General features: G+C 37.8%; 2 protein-coding genes across 4 annotated transcripts in view; both read left to right on the forward strand.

Moving 5' to 3' along the window:
* The first annotated feature begins 1,439 nt into the window (after positions 1-1,439).
* Positions 1,440-11,715, forward strand: eogt (EGF domain-specific O-linked N-acetylglucosamine (GlcNAc) transferase). The gene is made up of 16 exons (XM_088423542.1): positions 1,440-1,483; positions 3,520-3,744; positions 4,504-4,607; positions 4,703-4,811; positions 5,137-5,231; positions 5,305-5,409; positions 5,728-5,834; positions 6,210-6,313; positions 6,451-6,543; positions 7,179-7,250; positions 7,631-7,717; positions 8,094-8,162; positions 8,818-8,879; positions 9,060-9,179; positions 9,296-9,398; positions 10,186-11,715. Exons 2-16 carry the CDS (start codon positions 3,535-3,537, stop codon positions 10,330-10,332), a joined length of 1,587 nt encoding a protein of 528 aa, XP_088279668.1. The 5' UTR covers positions 1,440-1,483; positions 3,520-3,534; the 3' UTR covers positions 10,333-11,715.
* Positions 11,716-15,896: 4,181 nt separating this feature from the next.
* tafa4b (TAFA chemokine like family member 4b) overlaps positions 15,897-19,445 on the forward strand; it is a 40,747-nt gene continuing 37,198 nt past the window's right edge. For 2 of the 3 annotated variants that reach the window (XM_088423620.1, XM_088423622.1), the window contains exons 1-2: positions 15,897-16,336; positions 18,010-18,140. The gene's annotated coding sequence lies outside the window, so the exon portion shown is untranslated. The remainder of the gene's footprint in view (positions 16,337-18,009; positions 18,141-19,445) is intronic. The other variant, XM_088423621.1, reaches the window with a different exon arrangement.

The raw sequence follows: 19,445 nt of genomic DNA on the forward strand, positions 1-19,445 counted from the left end.
GTGGAATAGTCACACAGTGAGACGACGTTACACTTTAAAAATAAAAAGAATAATCATTTCATTTTTGTTAATATTAACACATTCAGGCAGTCCGGGAAGTTGTGTAATATACTTTGCATTGCCTCAAATCAGTATGAAGGATACACTGATTGTACAATCTTGAAAAATAACATCCTGATGATTCCAGGCATAGCAGAAAGAGGTTCAGCAAGATAAAGGAAAATCTTATCCCAGCTATTTAAAAGATACTCTTAGAAATCTTCTGACACCATATCAGGGAAATTATTTTGTGAACAAAGTTAGAGACCTGTCACTTTTCTAAACAACATTTTGTGCTGTACTAACAGGCATGGTGGCCCATAGTGATGAAATAGATTTTTCTTTTAAACACTTCTAGATGGCACTCTTGGTTTAAAGAGACAGCAGTCGCCTTGAAACCAAGTGCACCATCTAGATTATTTAAAAGCAATTATGAGATTCATTTTTCCATCACTGATTAGATTGTTTTATTTTCCCCAGTTTAATTTCGTTATCCATGTTCGCTCAATGTTATCTTTCCACTTCTATTGAGATGAAGTTTTTCACACTGCACAGATTCTTCCACATTTTCTTTTTTCGTTTTAAATATCAAGATGTATAATACATAGAAATTCTATTAATTTTGTTTTGCAGTGTGTGCTTTGTCCTTGACATCCAAAGTGTAGGATTTAAATTGTATAAATGTATATGAATAAATATTTGAGTGGTGAGGAAAAAATGTCATGTATTTTCATAACAAAATTACTAACCATAAGTAGAATTTTGTCAACTATTGTGAGAATAAGAATGCTGCAGTTTGCAATTGAACTGATTTAAAAGGTTAGTTCAGTCATTAAGCCAATTTCAGTCGTAAGAAATGAATATCTTATCTATAATGAATTTGGGAAGTAAAATAACATTCACTATACGATTATTAGCCTAAAAAAAAATTCACTTGCTGTCAGTTAAAATGACATCACCGTTATGCAACATCTTGATGTCATTATTGGTTGACAGCAAGTGTTTTTTTTTTTTTAAATGTTCTTTTTAAAATAGTGAAAAGTTGCTTTATATGACAAAGCAATATTTTACTAATGCCGGAATTGACTATACAAGTTGGTTATTCCTTTAGGAAAAGTGGAAGCGGAAATACGTAAATGTGAGGGAAAAAAACAACCTTTAATTGTACTTAATTTTTATAGTCGAAACACACCTGAGTCAATCGATCATTACGATCCTGAGTCAGGTGTGTTGGAAGAGGAAAACATTCGAAACATGCAGTGGGACAGTGTCCTCCGAAAACTGGAATTTAACAACTGAATCTCTTGAATTTGACATAAAAGACTGGGAACTAGTCAACAAAAGCCTTTTGCATTACAGTATGCGAAAACCTATGCCCTCTTGCGGTAATAATGGTCCGCTACAAGCGGGTTTCCGGTGTTATGGCGACCACCGGCTCCTTCAGGTAAGCGTTACCTCCCTTCAACTTATTGCAACAACTTTACTTATTTTAAACCAAAATTGATTTTCACCTGCGTGCATGTCACTATTATTCGTACAGCATGCATTATTATACGCACAGCTTTTTTTCCCACCACCAGAATGCACCGCCAGCGTTCAATTGAATTAGCGTCGTGATAGCTTTTAAATCCAGTTCAAATAAACGATAAACAGTGCAAACCAACTCGTAACACTTACAGAAAAGATTTGCAACCAAATATTATATACAAGCATGCTCATGGACTGCATTATTATCAAGGCATCCCCAAAGTCCGAAGATGTCATTGTTAGCGAATGTTAGCTAAAAGTTTGAAAAGATTGACTACAGAATCAACATCGGCGACAATTGGGGATAAAAGTGCGATAAAAATTACGATCTTATGGGGCATTTATAGCACTGTTCAATAGCGTAATCGTTTATCACGAGTAGATTCACTGCGTTAAATTATGCGTTGTATATAGAGCGCGTCATAGTTGCGTTGTACCCCCCCCCCCCACACACACACACACACACACGCACACGCGCACGCACACATTGAATATTTACTGCAACCAAACATGATAATATTGATCTAGCTGTTATATTCCTAATTTTACCGCTCCGAATTTATTATAAAGATGACAGGTAAATTGAGTGGTGGTTAGCAAGTTTTCCTCTCCGTTAAAGGGGTTCTTGGTTCGAATCTGCTGTGTGGAGTTTGCATATCCTCTTAGGTGCGGTTTTCTCTGGTATTCAGGCGAGTGATGGAAAAATGAAGCTTGTGATACATTTTAACTCCTCTGGATGGTACTCTTGGTTCAAACATAAACGCTAGTGCAATGTTAATTTCTTGAATTTTCCCCGCCTCTTAAACCAAGAGTGTCATCAAGAGGCGTAAAAAAATATCACAAGTGCTTCATGAAGCTTTATGATGCTTCATGTAATTTGATCAATAATTGCAAAGACACTCTGAATTCAAGGTTAATGTGCAGCCCTTCAAAAAACACAACTAATATGTATAAATACCCATTGCATTCTTGTCTTTATACAATTATAATAGCAGTAACATTTAGTGATGGGGAAAAAGAAACTTATTTTAGCACTTGTGACATAATTTTTTACTCCTCTTTAAACAAGATGTTGCCCTTTATTTAAATGATGGTGCCCTTCATTTAAATGATAAAAACTAATATGTCTAAATAGCCATTACATTCTTGTCTTTATAAAATCTTAATAGCAGGAACATTTAGTGATGGGGAAAATTAAGCTTAATTTTGCACTTGTGACATAATTTTTTACTCCTCTTTAAACAAGATGGTGCCCTTTATTTAAATGATGGTGCCCTTCATTTAAATGGTAAAAACTAGTGCAGTGGAAATGTATTGAATTTTCTCTGCCTCTTTAAACCAACAGTGAGTGTCATCGATAGGAGTAAAACATATCCCAAGTGTCTCATGATGCTTCATGTAATGAGATTAATAACTGCAAAGACATGCTAACAATTTGCGGGCCAAGAGTGACATATACAGTAGTGAAAATATCACAAGTGCTCTTCATGATGTTTCATATAATGTGATTCTTAACCAAAAAGACACTCTCACAATTTGCAAACCAAGAGTGCCATCTAGAGAAGTGAAAGTATATCAAAAGTCCCTCATGAAGCTTCATGAAACTTCATGCAAGTTGAACAATAATCTCAAAGAAACAATTTTGTGGCTCATGTACAGCCCTTCAACAACAAAAGTGTATACATGGTAGTGTAAATACTAATGTGTGTGTGTGTGTATATATGTATATATATATATATATATATATATATATATATATATATATATATACTTACACACACACACACTTCAAGATTTAACAATGTAAATAAAAGTCGGAAAGAACTTCCTGCAGAAGGCTGTTTCCTCAGATGTGTTTGAAATCTTGTATCCACACGCTTGACATGCCCGCAAATTGCTCCATTGTGGTACGGGGGTCACTTTGCAATCTTTCTTTTTTTTTTTTTACCTCAGGTTCCAGCAGCCCACATGCATGCCAGTGTGATTTGTGCTATGCTGCTCTTGGCAGTGTTGGATATATTTTTTTCTGCTGTCGTGGTCAGCAGCAAGCACAAGCAATCAGCAGCCACGCTCAACTACAGCAGCGTTTCCCTGCCGCCGGAGCACATACCTTACTTCCTGTACAACAACAAGAAGGTTGCCAAGCAGTGTGGGCTTGACTCCTTCTGCCCTTTTAGAGTAAGATTTCTGCTTTTTTGTAATAATATTTTAACACATTTATTTTGATGTTCCGTTGCTTATTTGTGGTGATGGACAAATAAAGCTTCATGAGCTACTTGTGATTTTTTTTTTTTTTTTTTTTACACCTCTAGAGGGCACTCTTGCTGAGCAAATTTGATATAGCTCCGCTACACTAGCATTTATAGCTTCATAGCTATTTAAGCTTCATTCACCCATCAGCACATCTTTTAATATATCCATCCATAACTATATTTTAACAAATTTCTTTTGATGTTGTATAGCTTATTTGCTGTGCTTCATGAAGCACTTGCGATATTTTTTTACACCTCTAGATGGCACTCTTGCTTCACAGAGGCTGAGCACATTTATTATTGTTCCACTGTACGCAAGTTTTTTTCTGTAAAGCAAGAGCAACATCTAATGGAATAAAAAAAAAAAAATTGCAATTGCTTCATTGTCTCATCAATACTTATTTGCAAGCACATCTTTTATATATATATATATATATATATATATATATATATATACATATATATGTATATGTATATATATATATATATATATATATATATATATATATATATATATATATATATATATATATATATATATATATGTGTGTGTGTATGATACTACTACTTTTCATTTATAAATAAAAGCATCATGGTAAACCATCAACCTGGTTATCACTCAATGCCGAGTGTGAACACTGATGAGTGTATGCAGCCCTTAATGCAATTTGTATTTTTTAAACAGGAGTTTGCCCTGTTGAATCTGTCTTCGTGTTGGGGTTATGAGAAGAACTGCGATCCAAACAATCGATTCAGCTATCCCACTTGCGACAAAGTCGACACCGGATGGTAATATTCAAAGTATTTCCTCAAGTGCATTTCCTTGCGAGGAGCCAACGTGCTTGGACTTTGCTGGCTTAAGTTTACCCCGTATGCACTGTTAGGGTGGATTCGTTGGAGGCAGCCCGGGATCTTTTCTGGAAGCAGGCCGACTTCGGCTACGTTAAGGAGCGCCGCGCTGAGCTCAAAACGCTTTGCAAGGCCAGCAGGCCTGTAAGTTCTGCTAATTTCCTTTGTTCCCACGAGGCCGGTGAGTCAATAGAATAAATAAATAAATAAATAAAAAAGCAGGTCCATGCAGGCATGGTTTTTAAACAAAGAAAGTGCCGGTACCGCAGCAGGATTAACCTTTTGACCGCTGAATTTAGTTGCAATTATTAGCGTAATTCTCCAAAATATAAATAACAACTTTTGAGAAAATTGAAGGCTTATGCTGCAGAAAATACGGGTTTAAGCAGTTCATTCATTAAAAAAAAAGAAAAAGAAAAAAATCCATTTAGTGTTTCTTCTGAGACATTTCTTGCAACATTTTTTACAGGGGGAATCTTCGTTGAGATGCACTAGCCATGCAAGATTCTGTAAAGCATCTAACCTTTACCTGGACTTGCGCAAACCACGCAGGAGTCACGAAAGGTCACTTTTTTTTTTTTTAAAAGGTGACTGAAAAGATTAAAAACTCTCCAGCAAACTTGTATTTTCACAACAGGTACAAGGAGGACTTCATTCAGAAGGGTGAGATTGGTGGTCATTGCAGACTTAACAAGAAAGCACTTGCTGCAGCGGGACAACACAAGAGCCCGTTGCAGTCTTGGTGAGACACAACACAATCACATCTGCGCTCCTATCAACCAGCATTCCTTTTCAGAAGAATAGTTCATCAATTTTGCCTATCTTGGCTTTGATGTCGGCAGCGATAACTCTTGTAGTATTTTTTTCCCAACTCATTTGATGCCAAAACGTCATTTTACGTTTTTTTTTGTTTGTTTTTATATATATATATATATATATATATATATATATATATATATATATATATATATATATATAACTAAATGGCATTGAAAGATGTAGATGTGTAAATAAGAGTTTTATAGATCAGGCAATCACAATGCATTGATGCTTTTTGTAGGTATGCAGAGCTTCAAACATACACTGAGTTGGACTTTGACCCCTTCCACTCAGATTCCTGCGACGTCATTGTTGAAAAAGCCACGGTTTTCATGAAACTGGATGCCGGTAAGAGTAAAAGACCCAAGCATTTTTTTGGACTAATAAGTCAGTTAGTAATATCAACAGTAAGAAACATTCATTAAGTGAGAAGTCATTTCTATAATAATAATATATACGAGTAGTTATATTTGGCCCCATTTACCTGTTCCATCCGTCCGTCCGTCCGTCCAGATATTAGCCCCATCCATCCATCCATCCATCCATCCATCCATCCATCCATCCATCCATCCATAACTATAACTTTTTATAACTATGTTTGCAGTTTAAATACCATTCATCTGAATGTTATATTGTTGACATTGTTCATTGCAATCGACCGTAAGTTTCCTCTTCCTGTCACAAATGACATCATATTAAATAACGACTGTCTATTTTTGCCAGGGGTGAACATGTACCATCACTTCTGCGACTTTGTCAATCTCTACATCTCCCAGCACATTAACAACTCCTTCAGCTCTGACATCAACATCATCATGTGGGACACGGTGGGTACTTTATTCATTAGGATACGCCTTCTTTTGAAGTCAACCGTCAGAAAATAGTCATAGAAGTTGACCGTCAACATGAGTGTGAGCGAGACAAAGATAATTGCTCTGTTTTAATTTGTTCTTTTTGTTCTTAGAGCTTTTATGATTATGGAGATTTGTTCAGTGAAACGTGGAAGGCCTTCTCACAATCTGATATCATTCATCTAAAGGCCTATGATTCTAAAAGAGTAAGTATAACTTTCATAGCCATTAATATTTTTATTAGGTGTATATAACTTGGTTAATAATCCCAGTTACGCACCGCTTAATTTCCTTCTGACATTGAAATGAGGTTATTATTTTATTGTAAACATAAAAGCCATCAGAAAAATGTTGATAGCGCATTGTCTCAGATGACAAACAACCGAGGCTTCATGAAGCACTTGTGATATGTTTTCACTCCACTAGATGGTGCTCTTGTTTTACAGAGGCAGAAAATTCAATACAATTCCACTGCACTAACATTTATCTGTAAACCAAGAGCACCATCTAGAGGATTCCAAAAAGTATTTCAAGTAGTTCGTGAAGCTTCCTTTTCTTATCACTAGTCGTGACGGTTATTAAGATTCTATAAGACAAATATTTAATGGATGAAGGGCTGCACGTGAACTGCACATTGTGTGAGTCTCTGTGGGTATTTATCAAATTCAGAATCAGAATGAAGCTTCATGAAGTTTCATGAAGCACGTGTGATATTTTGATTTGTCTTGGTGGCACGAGGGAATTCAATACACTTCCACTGCTCTAGGAAATTGTAAAATGATCAAATTATATGAAAATGGATTTTTTTTTTTTTTTTTAATGCATTTCCCTGTTTTCACAGGTATGTTTCAGAGATGCCTTTTTCTCCCTCCTCCCAAGAATGAGATATGGTCTCTTTTACAACACGCCACTTGTAAGTTGATCAATAAATTTGCTGTGTATTTCTATACATTATTCACTTATTCACCAATCTGAGAACATACAACTAAAATATTGAATACATTATATACCTATTTAGTGCTATTTTTCTTTATTTTAGTTATATATACTGTGCATATTTTCTTTCCTAGCAATTTCACTGATATTGCCCTTAAAATGATAAAAATAAGCTTAATTCAAAATTTTTTTTAAATGCAATGGGAGTCCATTACTCCTGTATTTTTGCAACACGCCAGTTGGCCCAGTTCCTTTTAAACGGTGCACAAATGTACTTATTGCAGACATGCAACTGTTACATATATTACTAGTGCGCAGTACTAACACATTGAATGTACCTGCGCTATTTGACGGCAGATTTCTGATTGCTACAGTGAGGGGATATTTCGGGCCTTCTCCCAACATGTCCTCCATCGTCTGAACGTTCTGCAGAACGGACCCATGGTAAGAACATCATTTTCAAACCAGGCACTTTTTAAGTAATAAAAAATATATGGCTCTGAACAATGGGTGCCAGTTTAAACATGTATGTTATACTTCACAAGGCTCAAGTTAAAAAAAAAAAAGTGTCCCTGGTTGTCCAGTGGTTTGAAGTTGGCGCTCTAACGGTTCGATTCCCGGTCAGAATACACACTTTTTTCATGAAAATGTAGACTGCTGTTTGGTTTTTAGTATTCAAATCACTTCAACACCAAATGAACTCTCAATGAACCCCTTTTGAACTTTGGATCTGCAACCGCCAAGAACTCTGGGCCCACTTGTTCGAAATATGTTAGAAAACTTTTTGTTTTTTCTTGAAACTGAACGCAATGTTTTTCAGGCAGGACGTGTTCGTGTTACCTTGCTGGCACGTAGCACAGAATACAGAAGAATAATAAACCAAGAGGAGGTAAGTCCGGCTCCTTCCTTTTTTTTTCCTTTCTTGTTTGTTTGCACTTTTTCCTTTTCTGCTGCATTGTTTTGCCATTTTACTCTTATTTTTTCCCCCAAACATCTCCCGCAATATGCTTAGGGTAGCTTTTGTAATCATATACTGTAGTTTTAAACTTTCAAAATTATTGAAATTTTTCATGCTTTTTTTTCACGGCAGCAATTACAATGTATTGTTTCTTATGATTAATTTTGTGCTGCGCATTTATACTTACTTATCACACACTATGTGTATTAATTTAGTTTACGCATTTCTTACAAAATAATCAAGATTTTATGTTATGATTTTTGACCAATTTTACATTAATTTTAGCTTTAACATGGGAATTTACTAAGGTAAACTCTTTTTGTATGGTCAGTTAAAAAACAGATGTCTGAAATAAAATGAAAGTTTTTTTTTTCTCATTATCAAGCCAGTTCAAAGTGTTAAACCTGTATTTACAATACTGGGAAACAGGATCTTTTTTATTCCACGCTCTGTCAGAATCTGATCATGGTCTTTCTTCATCTGTTTCTCCTACCTCATGTTGTCGTTGTTGCTTTATTTATTTTATTTTTTTAATTAACCCCGTACAATTCCGTCATTGCCTTAATTACTTGTATTTTTATTACAGCTTGTAAATGCTCTTAAAACAGTGCAGCAGCTGGAGGTCAATGTGCATGACTACAAATACAAGTAAGTGACAAATACCTATATATATATATATATATATATATATATATATATATATATATATATATATATATATATATATATATATATATGTATGTTTATTTTTCCTTTTTGCCCTTTTCTGGTGACGGTGTTTCGTTGGTAAAGATACCTGAGACTCTATTTCTGTATCTTCTTTTTTAGGGAGGTTCCATTCCTTGAGCAAATGAGGATAACTCACAACTCGGACATCTTCATCGGAATGCACGGGGCGGGTCTTACGCATCTTCTCTTCCTACCTGACTGGGCTGTGGTCTTTGAGCTGTAAGCCTTTGCTGTCAAAACATGCAATTGGCATACAAGAGCAAAAATATTTAGCAATAAAAAAAGAGTGAGAGCGAGTCAGCAATAGAGAACATTTGTGCTTGTATCCCTCTCAGGTATAATTGTGAGGATGAGGGTTGCTATCGAGATTTGGCATATCTGCGAGGCATACGCTATATGACTTGGCAGAAAAAAGATAAAGTGTTCCCCCAGGACAAGGTAAGTGAAAATCCATAATTAATAATAATCTGACAGTGCTTCTCATCATTTTTTCAATGACATCACTCCCTGTGAAATATTTTTTAAACCGAGTACTCCGAAGTAATGCGAAGTATTTTTGGGTGAAAAAAAAAGCCTTAAAACAGGGTGTTGTGAGGTCAATTTCTGTCTTGGAATTATATTTGTAGCGGTATATCGCAGTTTATTTTATTCAGCAACCTCTGAAGATACTGTAGATCACAGGTGTCAAACTTAAGGCCCGAGGGCCAGATCTGGCCTGCCACATCATTTTACCTGGCCCATGAAAGCAATTATGACTTCACGTTGTTCGCAAAACCACCACATTTGTAACTTGTCTTCACTTTTACAGTGGTTGAGATTTGCTAGGATTTTACATTTTAGATCTTGTAGCATCATTTGCTTTGTTTATGGCTCGTCTTTCGATATATTGCCCCGCTGATGCACATCGCCATCAAACAACAAAATAAGGGTATAAAAATTGTTGTTTCATGTTCAAGTTAATTTGCTCTTAATTTGAAAACTGTGCTGTTCCTATCACAGCATTAAAAAAAACATGAAACTCTGATTTGCTGATCCCTGCAGACATCGCGTTAAAATCTCACGATGATGATGATGATGTAATTGATAAACACATCCTTGGCAATCGTCTTTGTGTATTCCGTGATGGATTTACAACCAAATGTGTGAAATTCCTGCCACAGGACCATTTAAAGTTGCAGAGATAGTTGCCACGCCTCCTACAGCTGACCCCTAATGTCTTTCCTAGGGTCACCACCCGACCCTTGGAGACCATCCCAAGTTCACCAACTACTCCTTTGACGTGAAGGAATTCGTGCGTCTTGTGCTGGAGGCAACATTTTATATCACACAACATCCCAAATGGCAGCGTAGGATCACACATGATGAACTTTAGCGCCCTCAAGTGGAGAAAGAAGGAAAAAACCACGCAATTAACAGACATCAGGAGACTGCTTGACGTTTAACTCATTCAATCCCAAAGACATAGTTTTACGTTTTTTGTTTTTTTTCTTTAAGTTTCTGGACATTCAATCCCAAGTACTGTACTTATTATTTTTTATCTTTTCACAAAGTTTTCAAGTTCTACTTTAAGGTAATCAATTACCGGTACTTTAGTGGACAATTACGTACTAAACTAAGGCAAACAAGTGAACTGCGCTCATATTGTCAACTGCTGCAATTAATATGATTCATTGAAAGGGTTTAGGAGCGTTTTTATTATTCTTCACATGATATATTTAGATAATTATGCACTATTGTAATTCTAATGTGTACTTGTGACTGAATTTGTTGCATTATTATCGTTTACATTCTTTTAAAGGGTTTAGGTGCTTTTTGGGGGCTTGGAACAGACCGGGCTATTCACATGTAAAAAATGACTCCACTTACGAAAGATTTGCGTTACGAAATTCCTTCCGGAACAAATTAATTTTGTAAGTAGAAACCACTCTGCTACTCCAATAAGTGATTACTTGAGTAAAGTTATCAACTACCTTAGTGCCTAATTCGTTATTTGCTTAAATGCCATGTTTAGATCCCCTTTAGCCAAACAGCGAATGCCTGGATTCTTCAAAAGAAATAAACAAAAAAGAAAAGAAAAATACGTTTTTGGGAATGAATGAGTTAGAAAGAAAACACATACAAGGAAACTTACCTCACTGACTATTTGCCGCGACTTGTTGACTTCTTTGATACGTGCTGATGAATGAAATGTGTACGCCAAGAGGCTTAGATGACTTGTGAGTGTCGGACACATCTGGAGAAGAAGGAGAAAGTACTTCTTCATTTCCTCTGCCACCACTGCTTCATTCCACACCGATAAAGTTGGCTAATGAGCAGCTGTCGTACCCGTGTCCCGGAACATGTGGCCTCTTGTTACTTTTGATTAACGTCACCTTGATTTGTCTTATTTCAAGGTATGTCTGCCAGTCCCACTTTTGGGAGATATTTTATGACCTGGAACTAGAAATGACAAATTATAAGTTTTGTTCAATTTCAAGGAAAAATACTACACTGTCTTAAGACCCAGCATAAGCATTTATGTCCACTGTTGTTCCTTTAGTACTGGTTTCCCTCAATGGGTGTTTTGCGTGACCTTGATACTGTATTTGTGCAAAGAACTGTTTGCTGGACTTCAACTTTTATAGTTCAAAATAGAACATTTTCAAGTGAAAAAAGGATTCAAAGCACACTAATGTTCTCCTGTCTGCGTTGCCTGTATGAAGCATCAAAGATTTCCCCTCAACCTCATTAAATCAATCATCTTTTTGAAGCCTGACCTTGGAGGGGAAACAAGCTGAACTTTCTTTTCTGACAGTTTTTGCTGATGCCAGGCATCCCTTTTGCCTCTTTCATTCTGTTTAAGGAAGAAATTACTTTTTTTTTTGTTTTGGAAAAGGGCACTAGTTCAGTTTTTTTTTTACTGTCACCGTAATAAATCTGCGTGACCTCAAAAAAAAACCCCACATCATTCAGCAGTTCTGCATAGCAACCACACGGGGGCAGTACAACTCCACAAATGAGATCAAATATTTAGCAACGCTTGCCGGTGTGCGTGGTAAAAGAACGACTTCACACACGTTTATAGCGGGTCGCTAAGCAATCATGTTGCGTAAATCTGGTCCTATCCGATTCACCGCAAGTTTGGTGGGAATAACCATGCAGCGGTATTCTCTGGTCGGATGTCGTGTCTGAACTTTGGCTGTATTGACGTCCTCTCCATAGATGGACACTACTTATGGTTCAGCTCGGGTTGCTGCCAGTGACCTCGTGAACAGTGAACAATCACTAGTCAGTGACGGAAAGAAAAAGAGAAACCACTTGTCTGCACTCATTAACTTTTGTGAATGCTTCAAATCCATTGCTCTTTTTTTATTGTTGTTGTTTTTTTTTTTTGCTAAAAACGTGCCGACGTTTCATTTTGGGGTACACGAATGATCTCACATTTTATTCCGAATAACTTTCACATTTGTTTCCGTTTTCTTCCCTCTCGCATTTCCTGTGGAATGAGCCGTAGTCATCACTCCAAAAGCGTAATGATCTTTAAAAAAAAAAAAAAAATACACCGTGAAAATGCAATGGATTGGAATGAAATACAAATTGATAAGCTGGCATTGATTGTCTTTCTTGATCACTAAGATGAAAAAAAGAAAAGTTAACCCGTAACTCTCCGTTACGGAGCTAAAGATAGTCATAGATACCCCAATTTGGGTTAAAAAAAACAAAAAAACGGATCAAGTCACTTCTATTACTTGGGTAATTTGAGACAATTTTGTGGGTGGTTTTGCACTAAAGAACTGTCAAAAATTGTTGAATTTTGTATAAAATAATACAGGATGTGAGGTTAAATTGACACTAAACTTGTGTTGTCATATTTTTTCCCTATAATTGGGCTATTATTTATGTGTGAAAAACAGTTTGGAAAACGATTTTTTTAAGGCATTCATTTAATAGGTCAATTTGACACAACAAAACTAGTAAATTTGTGTCAAATCGACCAAAATGAGTAAAAATGATAGGGTTGATTCTTTTCTGACCCATAATTTGGTTGTTGTCGCATTATAAGGCGCATAAAATAGAAGCTACAATGGTAGCTACAATGCATTCACTAGATGGAACTGTCAACAAAACAATCAGACAAGTCAGTCAAACTTTAATAGACAATCACAAATTCATCATAAAAATTGATTACTTTCAAAGACTGTTTAGATCAATGCCGAGACGAATCAAGAATTTGAAAGAATATAATTATGATTCAATTCAATATTAAACTTATTTTTTTAATGTATTTGCAACCAAAAACCTTAAAATGTATTTTGATTTAAAAAGTTTCTGTATTTATTAAACTGTCCTTTCTTTTACAAAACCTCATGTTTTTGCGCCTTATCCAAATATATAGCATATCCAAATTCCAAACAGGGTGTTATAAAAATCTTCCTTGTAATAAATACATTCATACCTGTAGAGCATAGATAAATTCTTACTTGTAATAAATACATTCATAACTGTAATGCATAGATACAAATTGAAGAATTTAGAAGTTATTTCATGTTTTCGTCCCTCAAAAATGAAAACCCGCGGTTTATGCGCTGTATACGGGCACGGCATTATAAGGCGCACTGTCAGCTTTTGAGAAAATTGAAGGCTTCTGGGTGCACCTTATTGTGCGGAAAATACTGTTATATATTGTATGTAACTTGTGATTTCTCAAGCTGGGCCGGGTAAAATCTTGAAAACAAAACTGCATCGGCATCCAATCAATTAGCTTCTCTTGAAAGTAGGTCGAAATGTCCCCACAAGGTCAGCGCTTTTGAAAGTTAAAAGTGGTCCTTGTCACCTCAACGCTCTTAAGATCATGTATGTATGCACCACAATAAGACACTGACCCAGGACCAAGCGGTTCCGCCAATACCGACGTATGAGATGGGATACTCATCACCTTGGGTCGTTAGCAAGTATCGACCCGCGCTCCTTCGTACACGGCGCCCTGCAATCAATCGGCATCAACACTCAAGAATATTCCCGGGGATGGGATAATTGTTCACTTGGTGCTGAAACAAAGATGCCGGCGTCATGAAATCTCCTTCATGTGGTGTGGAAAGCGAGGTTATAATTACACCGTTCACGTTCTCGTATCGATATTCACGCGGCATGTGCATGGAACATGAGCCAGGTTTGGAAGGAAATGAGGTGGGAAATGATGCGATGCTAATGATGAGGGCTTAGATCAAAACGACAAGGCTCGCTTTAGACCGGAGGTGTCAAATGTACCACCCGCGGGCCCATTCTGGACGCGTTTAATCTGGCCCGCGAGCCGTATTTTTGACACCGCCAATCCGACCCTCAAGAGACCAAATAAGTTAACGTGCTTTTATATTCCTGTAGAGGCTAACATCGTGTAGAACAAAGGGTTACAAACATACGGCCCGTGGGCCCATTCTGGCTCGCAAACGGGTTTAATTCGGTCCGTGAAATGATTTTGTGCGTTGATCTGAAATGTTTATGATTAAAGTTACTGTTAATGTTTCATAATTAATAGGGATGTTTTGACAGCATTAAAAAATAAATAAATAAGAAGTTGCTGTTATAAAGTTCTTTCAAAATATACCATGGTTTTATTGGTCCGGCCCACTTGAGAATAGATTTTCCTCTATGCGACCTGCAAGCTAAATTGAATTTGAGAACTCTGCATCAGACAATTCATTGTAGAAGGACCTCAAAGAAAAATGACTGGCTCCTTCTAGTGGCGCAACAAACAAGTTCTTAGTATAGTTCAGTTGTATTTAGCTCTGGCGTTCAATACAGTCCGAGCTGGAGTGTTTTCACACCAGTTAAGTCATTAGTTTTTGCATTTTTTGAATGTGGAACAAAGCTGGAAAATTTAATAGTACCTGTACTAACAAAATTTTACTTAATTCCAAAAATGAAGCTTCGTGAAGCACTTGTAATATTGTTTTTTTTTTACTTCTCCAAATGGTGATCTTGGTTTACAGATAAATGCTCGTGCAGAAGAAAGGTATCACATTTCCCCTGCCTCGTTGAACCAAGAGGGCCAGCTAAAGGTGTGAGAAAACATCACGCTTCATGATGCTTCGTTTTTACGTCGCTTCTCAAAACATTTTCATTTTTAAAAAATATTTACATTCATTTTGGTGCCATTTTTTTTTTTTGAAATTTTCCCGAAAAATTTATGTATGGACTATGAATTAAGCAGCGAAAAACACATTTTTAGCCATCTCAGGGGACGGCCATTTTGCCACTTGCTGTTGACTAAAAATTACATCATAGTTGCTCAGATAATGAACATAGTGTTAAGTGCAACCTTAATGCTCAAATAGCCTAAAATATTAGAAATTAAAAAAGTCTGTGGTATTAAAGTTTTGAGAAACCAATGCATGATAATAACTTAAATGATCCATTTTAGAATTACCGTAAATGTTGGTCTAAAAGTCGCTACTTTTTTCTTAAGCTTTGAACCCTGCGTATTAAAGTCCAATGTGATTTATCTGCAGTTTTTTTTTAACTTGCCACCAGGGGGCAATCTGGCTAGTCTCGCCACCGGTAAATGCAATCAGCACGTTACTGTTGTGTTGGTGCAATATTCTAATGATCCGACTGTGTCCGTGTTATGTTGAAAACCAGGCAGTTTGAAAAGTTGTAAATAAAAATCGAAAAGACTTTCATAGTTCTGCATAAATATCTGATGTTACAGCCATGACAAAAATCCGTTTTCTCTTCAGTTTTTGCTGGCGCTTCTCACAGTCCGAAAAATAGGCATCGAGCATTCTCATCCTTCGTCCACATTTATGTTACCAAACTGTCCTCTTTGTAACCAGCGCTTATTGCAAAGCCCATGACATCAGCAGGCAAAAAGGGGGCTGGGTTGGGGGTAGGGGTGTGTACTTTGTGGTGAACTGGGCGGGCACTGTTGCACGTGCTCTGAATGGGAAGGACGGAGCACGCATCTCACTTCTCATGACCAATCGATCCCCGCACGCCCGGGTGCAGCGAAGGGAGCGCAAGTAGCGCCACTGCGCCACTGGACCGACATCACTCTTCCCGGCGCCTCCAACCGAGCTGACACTTCAACTTCTGTACAGAGTTGCTTTGGAAAACAAACACACCAAAAAAATCCCCACAGCTGCTGCTTTCATTTCCACTTCAACGCACTTATTTGGCCGTGACTTTCTCCTCAATGTGATGTTGAGATGGGACTTTGCGAGGTGATCACCTTTGGGGCGCCTCGCGGTTCCGAGAAGTCACGCTCGCCGTCCGAACCGGCTTCGGCTGCCCGCTGCTCTCATTCGGTGCCTTTGGGTTTTCCGGGGACGCCAAAGAAAGGATTGTGAGGAAGTCGCACCACTTTTCCTGCAGTCATGCCACCCACTTAATACAGCCGGGTAAGTTTGTTTATTTATTTATTTATTTTTTAAATCAATGTGTGATTAACGAAATTCCCCGCTGAATGGTTCGTTTATGTACGTGCAGCCTCGGCGAACATTACAAAGAAATCGCGCAATTCCCGTGCGTAAAAGCGCACCAGTCATCTTGACTTGCATGTTTTTGTGCATTTTTTTTGCCACCCATCTTGAAAGAAATTTGCACGCTTCCGAGCACTTTATTGAGTGACGCGCGGATGCTGATCCGCAGAGCGGCTCGGGATGCGTTGTTGGGGATGGAGATAAAGCCAAGCCGTGAGAAAAGAATGAAGGCGTGTTGCAAATTGTAACTCTCGCATTCTATTGGATGAAAACGCACGCACTCATCTTGTGCTCCCTCGCCCTCTCTCTCTCTCTCTTTTCTTCAATGCATGTTAATGCGCGCGGTAATCGCGTTTTAATTGCCCCCCCCCCCCCCCCCCCCCCGTCCTTATTCTCTCTGCTGTCCTGCTGCTAGTATCCGTAATTTGTACTGTATTGAAAGCGAGTAATGATTCCACCTATTGTCTCAAGCACGCGGAGAGGATGGAGAGGATCGGTCCAGGGAGCTAATTCTCATCGACAGTCACATTAAAGCCAAGGCAGAACTCTTAATCCTGCGGAGATTACGATCGCAGAGCCTGTCACACGCACGCGCGTGCACACACCTGTAGGAGGACTCCTTGCTTATCAGCGAACGGCTCCCTCACTTTTGTTGACACTTTTCCATCTGTGCTCTTGCACTCGTCATGGATAAACTCAATTTTCACTCCAAGGGACCGACCGAGCCTTGCCGCAATAGCAAGCGACTATTTGAGCTGTATCGATGCAGGAAGATGGGGAAAAGGACTTTTTTTTAATTTTCGGTGATACAAGCATAATGTTAAAAAAAAAAAAAAAAAAAAAACATATATATGTACATACACAATATTGTAAGAATTGAATCTTTTCTTCCCATGATACTGACCAGAAGAAAATGATATTATGGACATAAGAAGCTTCACAACGCATTCATCATATTTTCTGACTCCTCTAGATGGCACTAGGCTCAAAAAGGCAGGGGAAATTTTATACTTTTGCACCGCACTAGTGTTTATTTTTAAAACAAAAGCACTATCTGTAGGAGTAAAAAATAAAAACAAATGCAAGTGCTTCATGAAGCTTTACCTGATCAAACTGGATTTCCAATCATGTAATCGGGGAATCCCTGGGTATTTGTTGTAATAAATCTTCATTTATATTAGAATGAAATGTGTCTTTCAATAATTAAACTTTGCCAAACAACAAATCAACATCAATAATGTAAAACAAAAGCAAACATTTTCTCTTTTCATGATTTCGGGCTGATCCACAGCAAAGGTCCCCAGTCGGAATGAAAGCAAGATGACAATTTTGAAAGCGGTTAGCTAATGGTCCCCACTGTAGCATTTTCACAAATCAAAGTGGAGTGAAATATTTTTTACGGTGTTGCAAGTCGTCTTTTAAATACGTCGCGGGCCGCTGTAAATGTATGAAGTGCCGCACCCGGCCCTCAGGCCACAGTTTTGGACACGGCTATTTCAAAATGTTCCCCCTGCACCGAGATGGCGCCAGATGGGGCGCCGAACAAAACAAAGAGTGAAAAACCAATGACATGTTTCCCTCCAATATGCCAGGACGGAGACAGCTTGCTCTCCTCTCGGGCCCTTTGGCGCTCCGTGTCGGAAGCGCCTCCAGATTCGCTGCTGTTCAGGATGACGGCCTGCAAACCGGCGCGTTGTGTGCATTTGCAGTGAGGGGATCGGAGGTGAGAGAAATGAGCTGGAGAGACTAAAATAAGCTTTGCAAGCAGCATGTCACCACATGTATGCTGTGTGTGTGTGTGTGTGTGTTAACTGCAAGAGAGCAAACGCTGGCTACATGAGAATGTGTGAGAAAAATTGGACATCACCTGGATACCCAAAGACACACACACACACACACACACACACACACACACACACACACACACCACTGAGTGACCGTGATGAATGGATACTTCCTGAGAATTTGGAGGAAAAAGAACTGAGGCGGTCTTTCATGAAAGCTGGAGATAGGACTACCATTTGTTCATGACTGCGTCCCGTAGCGCTCCTTCCTCGCAAGCACTTTCAAGAGAATGTTGAGTCAGTATGGGGACACTGCGATGGGCCAAATGAAGCTTCGTGATGCACTTGTGATATTTTTTGACGCCTCTGAAATTGCACTTTGTGCAAGAGTAGTGGGATTGCACAGAACATATTGCAAAGATTGTCTTTTTTTAATGTCTGTTCTTTAAATATAACCAAGGAAAATATGTTAAGTAAAAAATGCAACAAAATGAATGTAAATATTTCTGCAAGATATGTATTGAGTAGCAATGGACAAATGAAGCTTCATGATGCACTTGTGATATTTAAAGACTCCACTGGATGGCGATCTTGGTTCAAGATTCAAGAGTTTTATTGTCATCTGCATAGGAATACTACACAAGGAAATTCGTATTCTGTTCACTTCCCCGAGCAGACTGCATTCCACAATCGAGCAAACAATAAAATAGGCAATATAACAAAAAACAGAAAAACAGTAATAGAGCAATAACGGCAGTCATAATGGACCACTAATACATAAATAGACTAACCTTCTGAGCAAATTATGGAGTAGAAAAAACTGTATACCTATGAGCATGATAGTGCAAAATATTATGTGATTAGCAACTTTCCCGCACTGTGCAGGGTTTGTAAAGTGCAGGTGTGCATGCGTAAAGTGATTGCTGATGAGGCTTGGTTCAAGAGTAGTAAGGCTGTATAGAACAAAATGTAAAGTTTTTTTTATAGTTTTTACTTGACACCCTTTAAATATAGCTAAAGAAAATATGTTCAATAAAAATTGCACCAAAGGGAATGTAAATATTTCCTAAAGATTTAACACAAATTGATTGAGTAGTGATGGCTAAATGAAGCTTCAAGAAGCACTTGTGATGTTTTTTGACTCCTCTAGATGTCGCTCTTGGTTCAACGAGACAATGGGGTTTGTGTTTAACCCAAGAGCATCACCTAGTGGTGAAAAAAGTAGGGGAAAAAGGGACATGAAG

Source organism: Hippichthys cyanospilos, chromosome 9, assembly GCF_059441005.1.
Source record: "Hippichthys cyanospilos isolate Australia breed blue-spotted pipefish chromosome 9, RoL_Hcya_1.0, whole genome shotgun sequence".
NCBI lineage: Eukaryota > Metazoa > Chordata > Actinopteri > Syngnathiformes > Syngnathidae > Hippichthys > Hippichthys cyanospilos.

What these genes read in the sequence shown, in the direction of transcription:
- eogt (XM_088423542.1), top strand. Translation starts at nt 3,535, where the DNA reads ATGCATGCCAGTGTGATTTGTGCTATGCTGCTCTTGGCAGTGTTGGAT. An exon ending in CCACGCAGGAGTCACGAAAG is followed by an intron (nt 5,232 to 5,304) that starts GTCACTTTTTTT and finishes TTTTCACAACAG; the next exon opens with GTACAAGGAGGACTTCATTC. An exon ending in AAGAGCCCGTTGCAGTCTTG is followed by an intron (nt 5,410 to 5,727) that starts GTGAGACACAAC and finishes TGCTTTTTGTAG; the next exon opens with GTATGCAGAGCTTCAAACAT.